Source organism: Equus quagga, chromosome 2, assembly GCF_021613505.1.
Source record: "Equus quagga isolate Etosha38 chromosome 2, UCLA_HA_Equagga_1.0, whole genome shotgun sequence".
Taxonomy (NCBI): domain Eukaryota; kingdom Metazoa; phylum Chordata; class Mammalia; order Perissodactyla; family Equidae; genus Equus; species Equus quagga.
The window spans coordinates 145,612,425-145,634,110 of record NC_060268.1 but is presented as its reverse complement, the minus strand read 5'-3'; the positions used below and the strand labels follow the sequence as shown (position 1 = coordinate 145,634,110).

General features: G+C 39.6%; 1 protein-coding gene across 3 annotated transcripts in view; it reads right to left on the bottom strand.

Annotated features, from left to right (window-relative positions):
* LIPM (lipase family member M) overlaps nucleotides 1-21,686 on the bottom strand; it is a 36,975-nt gene that overhangs the window by 1,589 nt on the left and 13,700 nt on the right. The window contains exons 2-9 of one of the 3 annotated variants that reach the window (XM_046653114.1): nucleotides 20,592-20,697; nucleotides 17,471-17,588; nucleotides 10,899-11,151; nucleotides 9,991-10,100; nucleotides 5,362-5,498; nucleotides 5,076-5,222; nucleotides 3,696-3,767; nucleotides 2,385-2,456 (exon numbers count right to left, since the gene is read on the bottom strand). In XM_046653114.1, the coding sequence (XP_046509070.1) occupies nucleotides 2,385-2,456; nucleotides 3,696-3,767; nucleotides 5,076-5,222; nucleotides 5,362-5,498; nucleotides 9,991-10,100; nucleotides 10,899-11,151; nucleotides 17,471-17,588; nucleotides 20,592-20,690 (1,008 nt within the window). In that variant the 5' untranslated portion in view covers nucleotides 20,691-20,697. Of the gene's footprint in view, nucleotides 1-2,384; nucleotides 2,457-3,695; nucleotides 3,768-5,075; nucleotides 5,223-5,361; nucleotides 5,499-9,990; nucleotides 10,101-10,898; nucleotides 11,152-17,470; nucleotides 17,589-20,591; nucleotides 20,948-21,686 lie in introns of those variants that run through there. The other 2 variants (XM_046653112.1, XM_046653113.1) reach the window with 2 other exon arrangements.

Here is a 21,686-nt window from a genome sequence, read left to right as displayed (position 1 = left end):
TAGAAAACCCTTAAGGCAGGCCAGCTTGACTGTGTCTCCAAAGACTTGAGAGAAGTCAATGGCAATGGAATTTGGGTGGTCTGAACCAAGTGGAGGTAAAAATTGGATCCCTGCTCCAGTCCCCCATCACTCAAAGAAGGGTATCTAGGATTCTTAACTCTTGAGAACTTCCCTTATTCAAGCAGAACTGCTAGATCAGGCTGGCTGGCTGAGCCCTTGAGGTTAATCAGCATCCAGAACTTTCGAAATGTTGAGGCCCATTTTTTACTCAGAAAACCCACCCTGGAGCCGAGGTTCCAATCCCAGCGGTTCTTGTTTCTTTTTGTGGCTTTCCAAGAACTTGGAGTTACAGCCGCTGATACTATGATTCATATTAAGAAATGCATTTTTGGTCTTCATCCCTGTTTCTGGCCTCAGAGCTCCTAAAACCCTTGGAATTTCCGAAGTGATGAGAGCCATAAAGGTGTCTTTTGTTATATTAATGAGGTGACCTGGAACAGGATGAAGGCTAGTTGTCAGCAGAGCCAAGCATGTGTTTAGAGAGTTGGAATTCTCAGTCCAACTTTTGGACCTCCAGGGAGGGAGAGCTGCTGGAAATTGAGTTCAGTCATCAATGGGCAATGGTTTAATCAATCATGCCATAAAAACGCCAAAAAAGGCAGGGTTGAGAGAGCTCCCAGGTTGGTGAATAAGTGGAAATGCAGGGAGAACGGTGCCTCTGAAGAGGGCATGGGCTCAGTGCCCCTTCCCACATGCTTTGCCCTATGCATCTCTTCCATCTGGCTGTTTCTGAGTTATATCCTTTTATAATAAACCAATAATATAGTAAGTAAAATGTTTCTCTGAGTTCTGTGAGCCGATATAACAAATTAATTGAACCGCGGGGAGAGTGCTTGGAACCTCTGATTTATAGTTGGTTGGTCAGAAGCACAGGTAACAACCTGGGATTGGGGTTGGCATCTGCATCAGAGGATGGTTTTGTGAGACTGAGCTCTTAACCTGTGGGATCTGATGCTATTTCGGGGTAAATAGGGTCAGACACCCAGCTGGTTGTCTGAGGATTGCTTGTTGGTGTGGGGAAACTCTCCCTCTACACACATTGGAATTTGGTGATCAGAACCACCTTTTGTAGCCTAACTTAGCATGAAAGGTTGGAATATTCTATGGAGCCAGTAATATTTGTTTCTCATCTTACGGGTGAAAAGACTGAACTAAACATTAGGTCTAGCTCTAAGGTTCTGTGATTCTATAACATCTTTTCATATGTGTGTTTTCTCTTCCTTTCCATGACCATTTCCTGGCGCCTACTCTGCATGCATCACTTTCTCTGGAATTCAGGACATTAAATGTTGATAACTCTACCTTGGAACTGGAGGGCTTTCTCTAAAGATATATTTTAGGAAGCAGAGAAGAGCTGATAGCTGTGATTGAGACTTTGCTGTTCTGGAGCGCTGCGCAGTCTGTCCAGTTTCCTAGTCTTTTATATCTAGATCGATGTCTGGAAGCGGATGTCAATTTAATCCAAAGATTTGTCTGTGTCTACTCAGCTCCCTCCAGCTTTCTGTTTGTATGGTCAATATTTGTTGACATTCATGTACAAGCTAACTGATAATCTTCAGTCAAGATTTTATGCTCAGAAGAGTATAATACCTACTTCCGGTTCTCCACAACTTTTATTTTTAATTTTATTCCATAGCATTGACTACACATTTTCTTGGGTAATGTAATAACATTTTTTTTCATATTTTTCACTTGCAAATTATAGATTCATTAAAAGTGTGACTAGGGAGAACTTATAAGGATTATCTAGTCCAATAATTTTTATTTTAAAGAAAAGGAAATCACGGCCTGAAGAATCAAAGTAGCCTATCCATGATCACACAAGCTTATAGTGTAGAGACATAGCCTATCCATGATCACACAAGCTTATAGTGTAGAGACAGGCAAGACGGACACCATAATCCTCACTGGCCATTTCACGCTCTTTTTACTGTACCAGGAAACAACCTCATCCCTGCCATCATCATTCATGGGTATTTTTTTTTTTTTATCCTAAAAGGATCGTTCTAGTAGTCACCACAGACTACATTTTTCCCTTCACTAAATCTACCCCATCTTGCTCCTAAGAATCCCAGTGCCTTGTTCATGGAGGCAGCCCCATGAAAAAAGTTCTACTTCATTATATAAGCTTTTTTTGGTTTTATCCTAAAGGCCTCTTGGCTAAGCTTTGAACTTTCTCATTTTTGAACGGAGTCAAACCTGAACTATTTTCTGCTTGAGTTCTTGTATTTTATTCCCATCTTTAGGATAAACTGCCACCATAACTTGCCTCTCATGCATTTCAAAAGGATATATTTTCAGCAGACAGTACTTGATTTTCCTACCTGATTGCCTTTCTCCAGATTTTTGGTCTCGCTCCCCCAGTCAAATGCCCGGAGTTCCCCAGAATTCAGTACCTAAAAGGAAACAAAAATTTACATGGTATTCAAATGTATCACTGAGCAAGGGTGGGGAGAAGGGACCAAATCTGCAACTGTGAGGGAAGCAGAGAACAAAGGCTGAGGCAGCTCTTTCATTCCGCATTAAAGTGTAAAGGCAAGAATAAGGCCCTTTCAGAAAGAAAAATGTATTATACAAATACTTCACCACCACGTTACACAACTCCAGGAAGCGCATCCCCAAAGTAGTCTATGTGGGTGGGTGTTCTGTATTACTTTGTAGGCTGCAATGGGAAAACACTCCCTGGGAGTTGCGCAATGTGGTGATTCTGGTAAAGGTGACCAGAATGTAATCCAATTCAGAATCCTTCCTTGGTTTTGATTATAAAATCTCTCTCTCTCTCACATACCCACACACACACACATACACACACACTAAAATATAGCAATGACTTTAGAACAATTTGATTAGGCTCTAAATTGTTAGAAAACGGGATCAGTATTTATGATTTATATAGATCTCATCGCTATTCTTGACACTCTGCCTAAGAGCCTCCCCTTTATTTTTTACAAAGCCGTATTTTCAGTAGATGAGATTCTAAGGTTAGTTATGGTCTAGCTCTCTGTCCTTATAGCCGTGCTTAACTTCCACAGCCAACCGGGGTCACTCTATAGTGTTATCTCTATTGAGTACCATTAGGTTCAGTGCTTCTTCATATGAGAAGGAGTAACTATACTCATTATCCTTGAATCAATTCGGAATGTTTTACCTCAGATCAACCGTACTTCCCCAGTTCATGTGGCTGGTGGTCAGGACTTTCCCTCCTGTGACGTGACTGCAGCTGTAGTCTGCAGCACAAAGGACTCTTGTGAAAACCTCTCTGGGGAATCAGGACCCACCATAGCATTGTTTTTACTACATGACTATGCTGCTGGTGGAGCCAAAAAGAATGCAGAAACATGATCTCCAGCCTCATCTTTGAAGCGGTTAAGATAGAGAAAGGTCTTATTTGGATCATCTGGATTCACACTTTTAAAGTCCACTAAAGATGTCCTTGGGCCAATCCTTTCCTCCCATCTCCTGACAAGTTTCAATGTTCTAGATCAAATTCACAGTTGAAATAGCATTGACACGATCACATTTCATCTTGGAATAAATGTGAAATAACCCCTGGACTGTCAAAAGGGCATCCTTTGGTTATTGCAGACAAAATGCGCAAAGACCCTTAGCGAAGACTACAAATTCAACATTCTTACCTGGCTCCAGTGTAGGATATTTTGCACTGATGTTCCAGCAGGAGTATGAGCAACATACACATTTGCTCGGCTCTGTAACAAAGCATGAGTGGTTTGTGGGACATGGAAAAACTCACGACATGTGCAACTTGTCAAGACCAAATCTGCAGGGTGTCAGACTAAGAAATGAGGACATCATTAAATTGTCAGGAATTATCCATGAAACAGTAATATACACATGCACATAAATTAAAAAATGCCACTAAATGTATTCCTGGACACCTCTATTTTTCCTCCAAGAATAACTTCTCGTTAAAGATATGACTTCTTCTTTTAAAAAACTTTATTAGAGTAATTAAGGGTGAGGGCTCTAGAATTGGCTTGTATTCAAATCCTAAGTCCGCCATTTCATTTTTAGGTGAATTTAGGAGAGTTATTTAGTCCACTAAATCTTAGGATACTAACCTGTAAAGTGGGGATATTGGTGATACGTGTCTCATAAGGTGTTACAGGGAAAAACGTAGCCTGGCACACAATAAATGCTTATCAAATGGTAGCTATTTATCATATGACTAATAAAAAGAAAAAATCTTCAGAAATTAAATACATATTCTTCCAGCTGCTGGGAGTGGTGCTGGCAGATAGTCCTTTACTGTCAGGCCTCCTGAGGGGATTGTCCCAGGTGCAGAGAGCTGCCTTTCCCAGTGTTTCCCCCATTACTGCTGTCATCTGCACTGAACGACTGGTCGATGTGGGCCCTCTCTCTCTAACTTGAGACAGCTCTTGAAGGGTTATCCCATCTTCACAAATTCCTGTAGGATCAACTGTGGCTCCCATGGAGATTGCATCACAGCTTGACTTTTTCATCTAGCAAAGCCTCTTTCCTTCCCTTCTCTAAGTGTTATCCTAAGGGTATAACCCCAAGACATTCTGCCTACTCATCTCCATCTCAGAGTATGCTTCCTGGTGAACCCACACCGTGGCACCCACTGACTGGCAGCTATGCCTAAGCCAAACCGAAACTCCCAGACGTCCTATCAAAAGACTTGAGCTACAAACCAGAAGGACCCAAGTAGAAAAAAACAGATGAATGATGTGTGGTAGTTCTCTGACTACTGGGTTCTAGTCACTTTCTTCATCTGTTACTTCATTGTAGCAAAGCTGCTTTTAACCTCTTCCATCTATAATCTGTGAAGTTAATATCTAGCAATGCCCTTATGTTAACCTTGCCTCAGCCCATGTTAAAGCATTTTCTGAATATTATTATGATTTGGGGAAAATGGAGTTACTAGGATTACATTTCTCTAAGTCTTCACTGGCATTAGCTCACTCTCAAGGAGTGAGACTAATAATTCCCAGCTTTGCTTTGGGAAACTGAGGATTTACTAGGCGCCCACTTACCATGTTCATATTGTTTGTGTTAAATCCTCCCAGAAGAAGTATGATATTGCCACAAATCTGATCAATAATCACCTGGCCACAAAGGTAAATAAAAACCTGTCTGAGAAATCTGGTCTGGTACGGAAATTCTTTCTTGCCGAACAAGCCCTGTAAAAATATGAAGTGAAATACTAGTCATCACACTATAGAAAAAAAGAAGTGGCTTTAATTTAAAAGTGTATGTCTTAGCAAAATGAGCTAGGGGACTCTTCTACGTAGACAAGGAATTATCTGAGGAGTCACATACCTTGATCATCATATCTGGCAGCAGCAAAAATTTGGCACCAGGGCCTTTTGAGTGTTTAACAGTGGCTATAGGTGCCAAAGCAAAATACATTTTGATTTTCCCAGCCAGTTCTGGCATAGTGGAAAATGCAATAAAGCCTGCAAGAGAAGAAATATGTCAATGTGAATACTGAATATCCTAGAACTCATAAAATGCTTATTTTGCTTTTATCAAGATATTTCAGTAATTGTGTGAGTTAATCCTAAGAAATTATAAGCTCCTTGAGAGGTGAAAAAAACCCAGCAGCAAAAACTCCTCTGTGTTCCCTTTGACACCTAAAATATTTGTTTTCCAGTAGTAGGTTTTCATTAAATTATTGAATTAAATGAATTACTTGAATTTATGAATTATTGAATAATATGGACTTGGAGAAAAATATATATATTGAGAGGTAACTCCATGGTAGACCCTTTGCTGCGGACATTCACAGTTCTTACCTTATTTAATTTTCTGATTGTTGTGAGGTATTTTTAACAAATCTCTTCTTTACAGTGAGAGAAATTGAGAATTAGAGAAATTGCCTTGTTTACTCATAACAATGTTCTGTATCATAATGGGTATTGAGATAGCAGGGTTTTGCTGGTTTTCCTTGATCCCTAACTTTTCTGGAATCCAAATTGTAATGTAATCCAGTAGGCAAGTTGTCTAGTGAACTGGGTTCCAGCTCCTGTTTTTGTCATAGACTAGGTAAGGGACTCTGGTTAAATCAGATTCTGCTTCAGTTTCTATACTTATAAAATAGAGACAAATTCATCAATTTACCACTGTATAGGGACAATCTTTGTGGAGCCTTTGGGAGAAAAGGACTGTTGTATAAAGCCAGGGCATAGTCATATGTTTGAAATACTGTGTGTCTATTTCAAAATGTCTACACACCCTCTGATATTTGCAGGTTTGGGGAGAGAGGGGCTGTGTAGAAGAAAACTGGAATACGTGACTTCTGTCTGGTTCCCGGAAGGTGAGTAAGTATTAAGAAAGACTGATTCCTTCCCTGCTTTTCCTCCTTGTGATTAGGCTTGCCAGCCACATGCAGAGGCAGGCCCAACAGTGACCTGTTACTAGCTTTTGCACTCCAAGCTGTACCATCAGGAGGCCAGGGTTGAAGATACATTAAACAATATTCCAGCTTAATTCTGACCATGTGAGAACTCTCCTCAAATGTCAAGATCTGAGAACTCTAGATAACTTCTCCCAACCATATTTCTCTTTATGCAGACTAAGTTCAAGTTCTCCATAATAACAGCTCCCTGGTTGACTACTAGAAGAATCCTATGCTTTCGTGCCCCCTCATTTCTCTTGAAATAACGTTTAGCCTCATCATTAGCATTTTTGTCTTCATGTCAAGTTGAACAATTTGAGTGTAGAGCAAAAAACTTTTTTTAAAGGCCCCTGGATGTTAGAGTCATAGCAAGAGTAACATTCTAATTTTCTTTCTATGAACTGCGTGGTGAGAGCCAGCATCACTTGAATCAGTTAATGTTATTGAAAAATACAGAAAGGAAAATGTAAAAGTCAGACTCTTCACTTATTAGAGAGCATTAATTAAAAATGAGCCAAATGAGGGGCCAGACCTGTGGCATAGTGCTTAGGTTTGTGTGCTCCACTTTGGTGGCCTGGTGTTCACAGGTTTGGATCCTGGGGGTGGACTTAGCGCTGCTCCTCAAGGCATGCTGTGGCGGCATCCCACACAAAATAGAGGAAGATTGGCATGGATGTCAGCTCAGCGGCAATCTTCTTCAACCAAAAAGAGGAAGATTGGCAACAGATGTTAGCTCAGGGCCAATCTTCCTCACAAGAAAAAGAAAAAAAGGAGCCAAATGAACTTGTGCCCGTAGTTCCAACAGCCCTTGAGCCATTAGAACGGATTCACAGCTCAATTTTATTTTTGACACAACGTCATTGTGAGTAATGATCATAAATGATTTCTGGGAAAGTTCTATAGCAAAAGAGCCTCTGATAGCATGGCAGTACCTGAGAAGCTGTAATGAAACACATCTTCTCCAATAGATACAGACAGTAACATGATTTATACAAATACGAGAGAAAGGGGAGAAGTAAGCAAAAATAGCCCATCATTCCTCTACACTTGCCCTACTTTGGTTAATCCTGTCTGGTAAACTACATGTACTATCTTCTTAATAAAAGTCAGTGGCCAGGGGCTGCAGGCCATATAGTTTAGTCTTTGCCAATCAGGTTTGCCATCAGCCTTAGACTCCTTCTTTAGGATGTGGGTGGTAGGAAAGACTTCAGTGATTTGACACATAAGAGACTTCCCTAGAAAACTTTGTACTTACATAAACATTGGATATTCCCCTCCAATTGTGGCTTTTTTTTTTTCTGCTGAGGAAGACTTGCCCTGAGCTAATATCCGGACCAATCTTCCTCTGTTTTTCAGTACGTGGGCCGCCAGCACAGCATGAGCACTAACAGAGCAGTGTAGGTCCACATGCAGGAAACGAACTTAGGCTGTTGAAGTAGTGTGTGTTGAACTTAACCACTAGACAACTGGGGCTGGCCCCAGTGGTGGCTTTTTTTGTTCATTGAAATTTCTCAGAGCAAGTACTTTATCCTCTCTTGGCTTGAGGACAGAGCCTAAACCTGAGGAATTTCAGGGAGAGGTAAAGTGGTCATTCCATTCCAGGAGATAAACAGATAGCAAAAGGTGAATTCATGGCTTGCTGATAATAGTTGATGATTTTTTTTTTTTTTTTGGTGAGGAAGATTGGCCCTGAGCTAACATCTGTTGCCAATCTTTCTCTTTTTGCTTGAGAAAGACTGTCACTGAGTTAAAATCTGTGCCAATCTTCCTCTACTTTCTGTGGGACGCCACCACAGCATGGCTTGATGAGCAGTGCTAGGTCTACACCTGGGATCCGAACCTGTAAACCCCAGGCCACTGAAGCGGAGTGCACAAACCTAACCACTACATCACCAGGCCATCCCCTATTTGATGATCTTTTTGAACTTTTGCAGAATCAAATCTCTTGGCAAATGAGTGTCAGTGGCCAATGTGACTGGATGGTCTGCTGAGGCCTCAGAAACCAAATGGCTTAAGACTCCATGATGTGTTGTTTAATTTAAGGAATGATAAGTATGAGTTAACTAAAGGCTAGCTGAGATTTTCCCACTATTGACCTAAATTCACAGTGCTTTGAGTATGACAATGGGTTTCATAGGTCATCTTTTTCTATTTTTTTGAAGGAATTTGACATAAGAATCTCTAACAACTGTAGAAATAGAGCTAAAATTCTTTTACAAGTAGAGGAATATGTGAATTTAATTTTTGTCCAACTTATAAACCTCATTGGAGTGGTTATGCACTTTGAATACATAATATGGGCCCTGGCTTTGTGATCTACTCACTGCATAGGTAATGTGGTCAAGCTCTTTCACTAACTGTAATTTATTCATCTGTAAAACAGGGATACAAATCTCCACTGCACATCCTTGTGGATACGCAGTAAAGGAATGGGGCAGAATGATGTGTATATAATGGCTGGGAGTTAGTAAGTGCTCATAAAAGGCAATTATTACTATTATAAAGTCTGAGGTGATATGAGGATGATATTAAACCACAGACAAGAGAGAAGGAAAAAGTCAAATTGTTCACAAAATTTCAAATTTCCATAATAGGGAGTATAAATCCTGTCCTGGTACCTAGACGTGGCTGTCCTGTTCAAGAGTAAGTTTTACTTCCAGTAGGTGAGTGCTCGCCTGTCTCCACAGAAGCTCTCACCCTGGCCTTCAACTCTGAGTCTGGCTCAGGGCGAAGGCCAAGAGCTCTTCCCAGCCTCTTCTAGAGAGCTCCTCCTCATGGCACCGTGCCTCTCCTGATCTTCCCTCAGCCTAATCGAAGCCAAACACATTTTCCCTCTTGGCTTTGGTCTGAAATAGGGCCAGGATAGCCACGGTCTCCACTTCCATCTCCCCAAGTAGGCGATCTGAATCCTGCAGATGCCATGAGTTAAGATTTCTCACAAATTCATCAAAAGCAAAAGGAGACCAGCATATAATCCCAGACATTGCCATGAGAAGGAAAAGAAAATCCCTCATCAGTTCTGTTTATAATATGATAATGAGGCTTACTCTTTATTGATTGCCTGTTACACGCCAGAGCCTGAATTCAGGGCCTCATTCGTTCAATGCACTTATTGAGTGCATACTGTGTGCCAGGAACTGCTCTTATGGCTATATCTTAGACAAAATACCTGCCTTCACAGATCTTATGTATATATGATCACACCGAACATTCCAAACACCTCTAACAACCCTAAAAGGGAGTTATTATCTCCCTTTTATAGATGAAGAAACTGAGATCAGAGAGGTTAAATGATTTACTCAAGGACATTTACCTATGAGGTGGTAGAGCCAGTATTTGAATCCACATCTGTTTGACTCCAAAGCCCTTGCTTTTTCTACCATACCACAGGCTTCCCTCGATTTAGTCCCCATTTCCCGCAGCCCCTAGAGTCACTGAACAGGATGAGGCCATATCTGAGAGAAGTGAGAGATGACTGCGCCTAGGCACAGCTGTGCACCATAAGCTCACATTTCTTCTGAGTATACAAACCTGCTTTCCTTTGAACCTACCCATGGTGGTGCCCTGTGAATAGCCGACATAATAAATCTTTTTCTGGCCCGTTTTCTGCAAAATAAAGTTTATGACTGCAGGAAGGTCAAACCTAGCCATCTCATCATAACTACAAGGGGAAAAGACAAAATTACATGAAAAATTATAATCGAAAACAACGAAAGCAGCCCCCGGGGGTTACAAACAAGTCCTTGAGTCGTCAGCCCCCACAGCTTGCTTACTGCGCCCCTCACAACACTCAGAACAGACTAGTTCCAAACCTGTGATGCATGGGTGCCGCTGACGTCATAGGCTGTTAACTAACTGCTGTTTTCTCCACATGTTATCATAGAGTGATAATCATCTTCAATGAATATGTACTGAGTGCATGATCCACCTCCTAGTGGAGGTGTCCTGTTATTTTGTTAGCAGAACAGCACCAGACCATGCAGATTCATTTATGTGAAATATATTAAAGATGTTGCAGGGGCCCTTCTCTGAGAAATGGATAAAGAACAGGTTAAATGTCAATAGGAAATTTAAATAAAAACATTAAAAATCTTTTGTAAGAGTGTGAGAGATATGTTAGTCAAATTGACGGTCCCTAAGGCTTCATAGTTTCCCTTATATCTGGTCTTATCTCCTCCTGGGGGTACTAGTCCTCGTCACCATTCACAGAAGAGTTAGTCTCAGGATATCCATCTACAGTGAACTGGACGTATACATTCCTCTATGTCAGTCTCAATCACCTGACACCAACCACCATTCTCACTCCATTCTCCAGACCCAAGCTTCTACTTGGGGAACCCAATCTTTCCCACTACTTCCCCAAAAGAATTACTGTTAATAAGACAGAGAATATCATGTTACATTATTGATGACCCAACCAAAGAAAATTATCCAAATACTAGAAGCCATAATTCTTTACCCAGTTCTTCCAAAGACATCCATGGCCACCTCCACTCTCAAGATTTTCATGTACCTGAAAGCCCAGAACTCATCTTGGTCTATGGAGAGGGTCTTGTGTTTCCGAGACCAGGTGTTTCCTCTGCTGTTCCCCAGCCACACGTCAAAACCAGCATCTGCTAGAATGAAGCCCAAGCTGTTGTTGGGCAGGTTGGAAATCCAGTTGCTAGCATCTCCAAGCAAGCCATGCTGCAGTAACACCACAGGCTTGGGACCTACGACAGAGAATTTCAACTGTGGGAAGTGTTCTCCACCTTTCTTGTTTTCCTTGAATGTGTGAAGGCTTTCAAGTTAGACAAACCCGTGTTTAGATCTTGATTCAGCTGTTTGCTAGGTTGATTGTCTTGGCCAGTTACTTAACCTTTTTATGACTTGATTTCCTCATCAGAAAAATAGAACTTTTGTTATGCGTAAATAAAAGAGGGCCCGAGGAGCAGATGGCACAATGCCTTGCACAGAGAAAGAATAAATACAGTTCAGTTTCCATTGTTGTTTCTGTGTAGTTATTGTTACTACTAGGCTTGTCTCTGTACCTCAGAGGACTTTGGAAGTACCCCAGGAAGTGGTATAGTATAACGATTAAGATAATTATATATATGAGTGTCTGTATGTATATAGACACTCATATATATTATGGTTTAATGAGTATGGGTCCTTCATATCAAAAGGACCCATACGTCAGGTTGAAGGAGCTCCTACTGTTCAAATATGTGAAAATTTGAGCATCAAAATAAATGATGATAGTTATAAATTATACCCCATTGAATAAGTTAAGAATTCATGAGTCTGTACTGATATTAATAAATGAATAAGCAAATAATTAAGGGAGAAGAAAACGCTTTTAGTTATAGCACAATGCCAGTTAATAAAAAGATTGATGGCATTATAAAATCATCAATGTAGGGTAAAATTTGGGGTGAAAATTTGAAGAGATACAAGATATTTATATATCCCAGAAGCATCTCCTCACAAATCATTTATTAGTTACAAAAGGAAAGATACTACCTTGACAGTAGAAGAACTTGACAGACACCACTTTAACGTAGTGATGAAAGCTAATGTCACCGAATGGAAGCGGACCCCTAACTTAGACCACTCACAAAAACTAACTCAAAATGGATTAAAGACTTATGTGTAAAACCTGAAACCATACACTTTCTAGAAGAAAATTTAGGGAAGAATTTCCTTGACATTGGTTTTGGCAATGATTCTTTTGGATAAAACACAGAAAGCACAAGCAACAAAAGCAACAATAAACAATTCGGACTACATCAAACTAGAAATCTTTTTCACAGCAAATGAAACCGTCAACAGAGTGAAAAGGAAACTTATGAAATGGGAGATAATCTTTGCAAACCTGGTAAGGAGTTAATATCCAAAATATATAAGGATCTCGTATAATGCAATAGCAAAAAATTAATTAATCTGATTAAAAAATGGGCAAAGGATCTGAATAGACATTTTGCCAGAGAAGACATACAAAAGGCCAGGTACATGAAAAGGTTTTCAACTTCACTAATCATCAGGGAAATTCAAATCAAAACCACAATGAGGTATCACCTCACACTTGTTAGAATGGCTTTCGTCCAAAAGAAGAGCTAACAAGTGTTGGTGAGAATATGGAGAAAAGGGAATACTTGTGCACTGTGGGTGGGAATATAAATTGGTACAGCCACCGTGGGAAACAATATGGAAGTTTCTCAAAATATTAAAAATAGAACTGACATATGATCCTGCAGTCCCACTTCTAGTTATATACCCAAAGGAAACAAAATGAGATCTCAAAGCAATATCTGCACTCTCACATTTTTGTAGCATTATAAGATATGGAAACAACCTACATGTCGACTGACAAGTAGATAAAGAAGATGTGGTGTATACATGTGTGTGTGTGTCTGTCAACTTCAGATAGACAGCCTTTCAGGTAGATAAGCAATTTCAGAAACTCAAATGTCTTCAACTCAGAATAATTCTTATGCCAAAGTGGCATATCTGAGGGGGAGTCATATCCTGATTCCTGTCACTGAGAAGGATATTCTCTTCTATAGTCACAATACATTTATCAAAATTAGGAAACTAACACTGATGGATATTAGTATCTAATCCATAGTCCACATTCAAATTTTGTCAATTGTGCCAAAGTCTTTTACAGCCTTTTTTTTTCTTGGTCAATAATCTAATCCAGGATCCTACACCACATTTAATTATGTCTCTTTGTCTCCTTCATAAATTGGAACGATTCCTCGGGTTTTCTTTGTCTTTTTTGACTTTGACAGTCGAAAAGTTTTGGACAGTTATTTTATAGAATGTTCATCAGTTTGGTTTGTCTGGTGTTTCTTCATGATGTGATTCGGTTATACATTTTGGCAAAAATACCACAGAAGTGAGGTTGTGTCCTTCTCAGTGCACCATATGATGAGGTACAGATTGATGACTTGTTCCAATATTGGCGATATTAGCTTTTAAAATAATTTTTTCCCTCCAGCTTTATTGATGTATAATTGACAAATGAAATTGCACATATTTAAAGTATAGATGGTTTGATATATGTGTACATTGTGTGATGATTACCACAATCAGATTAATTAACACATCCATCACCTCACACAGTTACCTTTTTTTTGTGGTGAGAATGCTTAAGATCTATTCTCTTAGCAAATTTTAAGTATACGATACAATATTGTTAACCATAGTCCCCGTGCTATACACTAGATCTCTAGAATTAGTCATCTTACAGCTGAAGATGTACCATGTGACCAACCTCTCTCTATTTCCCCCCCACCGCGGCCCCTGGTAGTCACCATTCTTCTCTCTGTTTCTGTTACTGCAACTGATTTTTTTTAGATTCCACACATAAATGTGATCATACAGTATATGTTTTTCTTGGTCTGCCTTATTTTGCTTAGCATAATATCCTCCAGCTTCATCCATCTTTTCACAAATGGCAGGATTTCCATCTTTCTTATGGCTGAATTATATTCCATTATATATATACATATAATATTCCTTTATATACCATTTTATACATATGTACACCACATTTTCCTTATCACTCATCAGTCGACAGACATGTATATCAATCCCTTATCTGCCTAAAAGCAGAGCCCCCCAGAAGAACTCCATTGTCCTAAACCCCTCCCTAGGAGCAACTCTAATCTTCTCTTGGAGACAGAGGTTGCTGCTGCAACCAGACAGACATTGTCACAAACTATCATATCTCCCATTATCCTCCTAAGGGCCCAGTTATCTTTCTAAAAAAGTCATTTGCTTTTCTATAGTGTTCTTTCCCCTCTCCCTTTCCCCTACTAAGTTAGGTATATAGACCCCAAATTCTAACCACACTGTTGAGTTATCATCTCTGAGTGCTCCCACATGTATGTGGGATGCATATGCTAATAAACCTCTGCTCATTATTCTCTTGTTAATACGTCTTTTATTAGCCTAATTTCCAGGGCCCCAGTTGAGAACCTAAGATGAATAGGGGAAAAAATTTTTTTCTCTCCAACATTAGGAAATACATATTGAAGAATTTAAGGATAAATGAGCATGATGTCTCAAACTTACTATCAGATTTTTTGAAAAAATAATATGATAAGGAGAGAGAGAGGGAGCGATAAAGTAAATGTGGGCAAAACGTAATTCACAACTGGTAGGTCAAGGTAAAGGCTATATGGCAGTTCCTTTTGCTAATATCAAAATAAAATTTATGAAAATATCAGTGGAGGTAAAGAAGCGTTAAGGGCTTTAGAAATTCTAACACGCTAAGTAAATTAAGGTAAATACATCATTTTTGTCATTAGCAACTAATGATGAAAGATCAAGAATATGCAGTGCCTTTAGAAGGAAAAACATCATGCTCTTGACCGGATTTGTGAGAATTAAATCAGATAATGAATGTACGTAATATCCACACCATAGTCCCTGGCTTAGAGTAAGCCTATCGTACAGCAGCTTTATTGTTCTTAGTACTATAACTTCCAAGGCAATGATTCTCTGAGCTTCAGTGTCCTCATTAGCAAAACAAGGATGCAATCACCCACCTCATGGGGTTTTGGGGGTTAGCTGAGATATTGTGCATCAGGCATTCAGTATGCTGTCTGACCTCTTATAAGATGCAAGCTCCTGTTATTCAGTGAACTGAGTTCATATGCAGTCTTCCTATAAGGCCTTTATACAGCAAACTCCTCCTGCACCTGGGCAATCATCATGAATTCGATTTGCCACATTTATCCCTCTGAGGAGACAACATGAAGCCTGCTAGTACAGGACCAGGAGAAAGGAACTCAGAGTTACTTTAGGTTTTCCTTTATGTCTGGTCATTGATTTCATCCTCTCAGCCCTCAAGGAGATGACCTCAACATGAGGTGACCAAACTGTGGTAGATCAATGCTGCCCTTTGGAATCCTTAGGACGTTTCCCGTGGTTGGGGCCAGCTTGGTCCTACTTCGCAGTGCAGTTTGTACTGTGGTACACCTAGTGAGAAGATAGGCTTATAGATGAGTTAGATCATTTCAAATATCTTCTAAGTCATGGATGTTCATTTAAATTATAGCCAGCAGGTGAGTGTGTAGGGGATACTCTTAGAAAAGCTGTCATTTCTGAGGAGGACCCACCTTATTCTCTCTTGATGTAAATATTTGAAGCTAACTGTGATTATTTGATGAAGTAAGATTTTAAAAAGTTTTTTGTCACAAGCTTATAGACATCTTTCAGGTGTTTTCAGCGTGAATTTCGTTGACTCTCTTTTTGAAGAGATGGTGAGAAATCTTTTTTACTTTCAGCGCTGGTAGATTTCCTCCTTGAAAAGGCCAGTAGGAGCGCCAGGAACAACATTGGCCACTAGAGGGGGGTATTCTGCGTCAACTGGACCAAAAAGGCTGATAACCCTGAACGCCAAACTCCTGGGCAATGAGTGTACAGTCCAAATACACAGGATGTGAGAAAACAAACTCCAGCCATGAACAGGGGTTGCAAGTGACCCCTGAGCTTAGGAACTGCCACAGTCACCTGATTGCTTAGAAGAACTGTGCCCTGCTTACCCCCTAGGATTTGTGGGGTTTAGTGAAATGTTTCTGTGTGTCTCCAGGCTATTCATTTATTTTCATAAAATTCATTCATCATTCCATATATATTTATTGGCAGCTACAAAGTGCTTGGCACTCTTTTAGGTACTGGTTATAGCCCTGAATAAAATAAAGTCCCTGCTCCCAGTGAGTTTACATTTTTGTTGGAGGAGACAGATAATAAATAAACAAGCATATGTCTGTCATAGCAGGGGATGTGGAGAGCCATAAAGAAAAGTGAGCAGGATAAGGGGCTTGACTTCAGTAGGTTGCTGTTTGAATAGGGTGGTCAGAGAAAGAATGTGATAGAGAGGCCCTGAAAGAAGAGCGGCAAACTGTGTAGATACCTGAGGAGATAGGGTCCAGAGGGAGAACTCCAAGTTCAAAGGCACTGACGGGGGAGCACGCTGGACACAGAAAAGGCATAGCTCTGCAGGTGTAAACCCAGCTGGTTTTCAAAAACCTACACAAGCGTAAATTGGAATAAAACAGAACCCTAAAGCTTCTCTACACCAAAGACCAACAGCATTCATGGAGCATTTTTTGGTCTTAGTTAAGAACACGGCTACAGTGGCAGACAGTTCTTGATTTCAGTGCAGGTGTTGCAACATTTGAATGCAAGTTTAGCAAGTACTAGCATAGACTTCTGGGCAAGTTACTTAACCTCTGTGAGTGGCGGTTTCTAAGGATTATTGTGGAAGTTAAATGAGACTAATGCAAATAAATCACTTAACGTTGTACCTGGCATGTAGAAAGAACACAATAAGAAATTATGTTACCTTACTCGTGGCAAATAATGTAGTCATTGCTGTACACATAGAGCTGGAGTATTAAAAGGAATAGTGCCAAAAGCGTTGGAGGATGGGTACACTTTATCAGTGACGGTGAATTTTTTAAAAGCCAGCAATAGCTGAAAATCCCATATACAAACAAACAAACAAGCAAACAAACAAACATGAGATTGCATGAACTATGGAAACATGTACCAAGTATTAAAAATGTATGTATAGTGCCTGATTCTTAAAAAGACCTTAGTGAAAAGCTGGACAACATCTTAAATATTAAAGAGCTATTTGGATGGGGAATATAGAGTGGCGGGGGTGGGAGCCATACTGGAGTTTGCATTCTTCATGAGCAGGGGTTGATGTGGTCTGTTCAAAATATCATCAATGGATATTCTAGAATATCTATATAGGAGGAGTATAGGGAATGGGTTAAGTGTTAGAGGGATCAAGAAATGGATTTTTCTTGAAGGTCTTTTTTGAAAAGCAAACACTCCTGTTTATCTGAGATAATTGGGGATGGGATGGTGGTGATGGGGATTATTGGGGAACTGCAGCCATCTTTTGGCCTGAACAGTGGGCCCCAGTCTGTACCAAGAACCCAGACTTTCTTCTGCACACTCAAATCACAAGGAAGTCTTTACTATAGGGAAGACTGACATGTTGGGGTGACATGGGGTAAACCATACCTGTCTTTTTAGGCTTCACTAGGCCTTGAGGAATTCTGTTAACAGAAAGGATATACCCATCTTCTGTTGTGACTTCATACTCCTCACAGGGATAGCCTTGATGTTGGATGATTTCACTCTATGGAAAAAGCACAATTTCTTTTGAGTTCAATTCTGTATGGCTATATTCTCAATGATCCAAAAGTAAATAGTAGATTCCTTGATGCTGGAAGACATACACAAGAAATTCCTTGCTTTTCCCCTCCTAATCATGTTATCTTAGAAAAATTAGCCAACTCTCTCTAGTTCCCATTTTCTTTATCTTTAATGCGGAGACTGGACTAAAATGTGATTCTCAAAGTGTGGGCCCTGGACCAAAAGCATCAGCATCACTTGAACACTTGTTAGAAATACAAATTATCAGTTTCTACCCAAACCTATTGAATCGGGAGCTCTGAGAATGGGACCCAGAAATTTGTGTTTGAACAAGCACGTTAGGAAATTCTGATGCACTCTAATGTTAGAGAATCATTGGACCAAAACCTGGGTGTGCATCAGAATCATCGGGGGCACTTAAACATACAGATTCCTGGGTCCACTTTGGGTTAAGGATCAGGTAATTCTAATATAGCCAATGGAACACTTGTCCCAGGACAGCTTTTGAGAATCCCTGGGCCATCCATTCCCAAAGGTTCTTTGCAACTCTCAAACCACAGACTCAAGAGCAGTAGTTCTTAATGTTTTTAGGTCAAGGACCCTCAGAGAATTTGAGGAGGACTATAAAAATGGATACACACAGGGGCACACAAATGCATTTTTGCATACAGTTCCAAGGGTTTCAGATTCTTTGTTGCCTATATATGGACCTCTGGTTAAGGACCCTACTCTACACAGTGGTTACATATAGAAACTCTTTGTAAAATATGACACTGCGTAGATCTCCTCAGTATCCTCGCTGTTCTCCCGCACTGTTGCCACCCAGAGAAGAAGGGAATTATTTCTATCAGCTGCTGCTTTAAAAGGAACAAGAGAGGAGAAAGCAAGTTGCCAAACACCCAAGTGTAGTATATGGAGAAAAGGGCATAGTGGGTAAGAGAAAGGCCCTGTGGTCCCACTGCTGGAGTTTTAATCCTGCTCTAACACTAACACATAAATCAGCTGTATGATCTTGGGAAATTTAGTTAAACCTGTCCCTATTCCTCAGTTTGCTCATCTGTAAGTTAGGTATACCAATGGTTGATACTCCATGGGATTATTGCAAAGAATGTAAAAGGATAATGAGCACAGAATACTAGCTAGATTACCTGGCACATAACAGGTGCTCAATGAGCATTAGCTACTCCAATAATTAAAAGTCAACCTAACCCACTCAAGTATCTCCTATTCATCTTCCAGACTTCAGATTAAGAAACTTTTCTTCAGAAAAACTTTCCTAAATTCTCTGCATTAGGTTCCCCTATTGTCTGTTTTCTTCTTTGATTTCACTGCTCTTGTAATGAGTAATTGAGTGTCTGTCTTCCCTGCTGGATTGTAAGCTCCATGAAGTCATGGCTTTTGATATTCTTAGATGTTTCTGCAACCTCAGTGCATGGCACAGTTTCAGGGGCCAAATAGATGCTCAATTAAAGCTCACAAATACATGAATGAAGCCACTTGTATAGTAAAATATACAGTAGATTATGTCCACATAAATCAGTATACAGGGCCAAACCCATTTAGACTCTGAACCATTTTTATTCTAATTCATTTAATTTATATAGGCAATTATATGAATTCCCTATTTTACTTTGCCTCTCCATTTATAACTGCTCACTGACAGAGTCCAATTCAATAGATTTTGGTCTTAGGGCTCCTGAAGCCCCAACAGCGTGTAGGTGCTGAGCATACTCAGTGGGAGAGGCCTAGGGAGATTGGCTCTGCCTACAGCTAAAGAGATTCCCTCCACCCAATAAGCCGGAGGAATTTGCGTGGGACCGCCTCAGGGCCAGAACAATGGCTCCTAGTGATCTACACTAATTTGTTAACTATCTGGATGAACCATCAAAAGACTATCATTGGAATGGCCGAAAGAAACCTACTATTTGGCATCATGTAGATTCAGAATATTTCTATAGCCTGTTAGAGTTTTAGAATCTATTCAAGGAAGCTTCTGTAAAAAGGGTCTTAAATCTTTATAAAGACATGTTAAATCTATGACAAATCCGTGCAACACGAACATCACACAGTGTCATCTTACTCATCTGGGGGGCAGCCTCTCCTCAGCTATAAGTGTTTATTGCATAGTGGTTTCTATTATGAACTCTGTGTTTGGGCAGGTCTGCATTTAAATTGTAGCTCTATCACCTATCAGTGGTGTAGCCTAATTTAAGTTGCTTAACCTCTTTAATCTCAGTTCCTTGACTTGAAAAATGGGGATGATCGTATCTACTGCATAGGGCAATGAAGATGAAATGAAATTGTATCTCTGTGGCTTTCCTCACAATGTCTGCTATGGGATAAGTGTTACTATATGGAAGACACTATTAAAACTTAACTAAGAATTTGAAAGTAAGTAAAAAAATTTTTTCTGGGATGTGCAAAGAGAAGTTAAATCATTTATGAATTTTACTCACAGAAGGCCCTCTCTAGCATTCATTAGGATCTTTTATTGTCAGTCAAGGAGTCACCAGTCCAAAACAGGAAAAAAGAATAGACTAGAATGGTACAGGATGCTAGATGAGGGTCTCCTAATAGTAAGAAGAGAGGGCTAACACTTTTCCAATATGGGAGAAAGTAGAAAAAGAATACAAAGCACTCACAAAATGGAAATAATCAGTGGTCTGGGCTTGGCTCAAGATACTGAGAGGATTTCTCTGCTCATAGAATGAACCTAATAATTTTTTTAAAGAGTTAAATTGTGTTTGAAGCTCAAAGGGATTAAGTCATTTGCCCAAGTTTACTGAATTTGTTGGCGGAGAACCCAGGTCTACCAATACCCAGTTTAGCTTTGTTTCCAGTACAATATGCTAACTTACGACTATATTCTGCTAGCAAAAATCACCACCATATATAAGTATAATACACAACGCAGCTAATACACAGATGCAAACTTTAACATGTAAGGAACTTCATTTCCCCCAAAACATGGAAAATCCCAACTTACAATATTCATGAATGCTTCTGGATCCACATCTTTAGTTGGCATTCGTGCTGAATTCACATTTCTTTGAAACAAATACACCACCAGAATCAGAAGCCACATCTCCGCTCTGTGTGAAACAATCCACTCTCTTGACAAGATTTTTGACATGGTCCAACATCTGCATTTATTTTTTCCTGGTAATATAACAACTAATTCTAAAGTCAGAAGGATCTGTAGGTTTAACAACTCTTTCATATATTTTCCAGTTGTGAGTCCTTCCTCAGATACTGAAGCAAATTAAACAAGCTTGGTTGATAGGAATGAAAGAACACAAAGTAGGGTAGAAACACTGTCTAGGATGTCCCAACACCATCTGACTCCTCCACTTCCTCACACAACCCATAGTCACCAATCCATTAACTTGTAGGTGTGTCGAACTTTCTCTGATGCAACCTGGTGTTACGTGCATAGGCCACAGCCAGTAAAACCCCTGTTCTTTATCATCAGGTAATAAGGACCATAAGGAGCATCTTTTTCTTTTTTTTCCTAGTTTTTGTCTTTCTTTGATAGATAGGATGATATAGAATCTGCAGAAAACATTTATAAATTTCTACAGTCAGACCCTAGGGATTCAAGGATCACTGTCCTTTGGTTAAGTATCAATGTAGTGGTAAGTGTTTTTATTTAAAATTTCAAAAAATTTTAGACCGTTTTGTATTTTTAGTGATGGGTGAGAATATTGGAAGAAAATGAATCTTCCTTGTTTAGATTATTTATATCTAGCTCAATTAAAAGACATGTAGAAAAGGTTTCATTTTGTGTTGTAATCACTAGCTAATTGTTGAGAGATTAATTAGATGAATGCCTGGTAATCAAATTGTCTGCAATAACTGAAATGAGTTGCAGCCTAATTATTTTTGTAAACTAAGTGTTCCAGTTCAATTGACTGTGTGACAATGTGAGCAATTTCTTAACCTATTGATATTTAAGCAGGCCAGGAGGATAGGCTTATTTTCATTTTCAGTAAAGAATGTGTTAGAATTTAAGAACAAATATTATTTAAAGTAAAATGTTTCTTTACTTTTACATCAAGTCTTCAGAACTGAGCTAACTAAC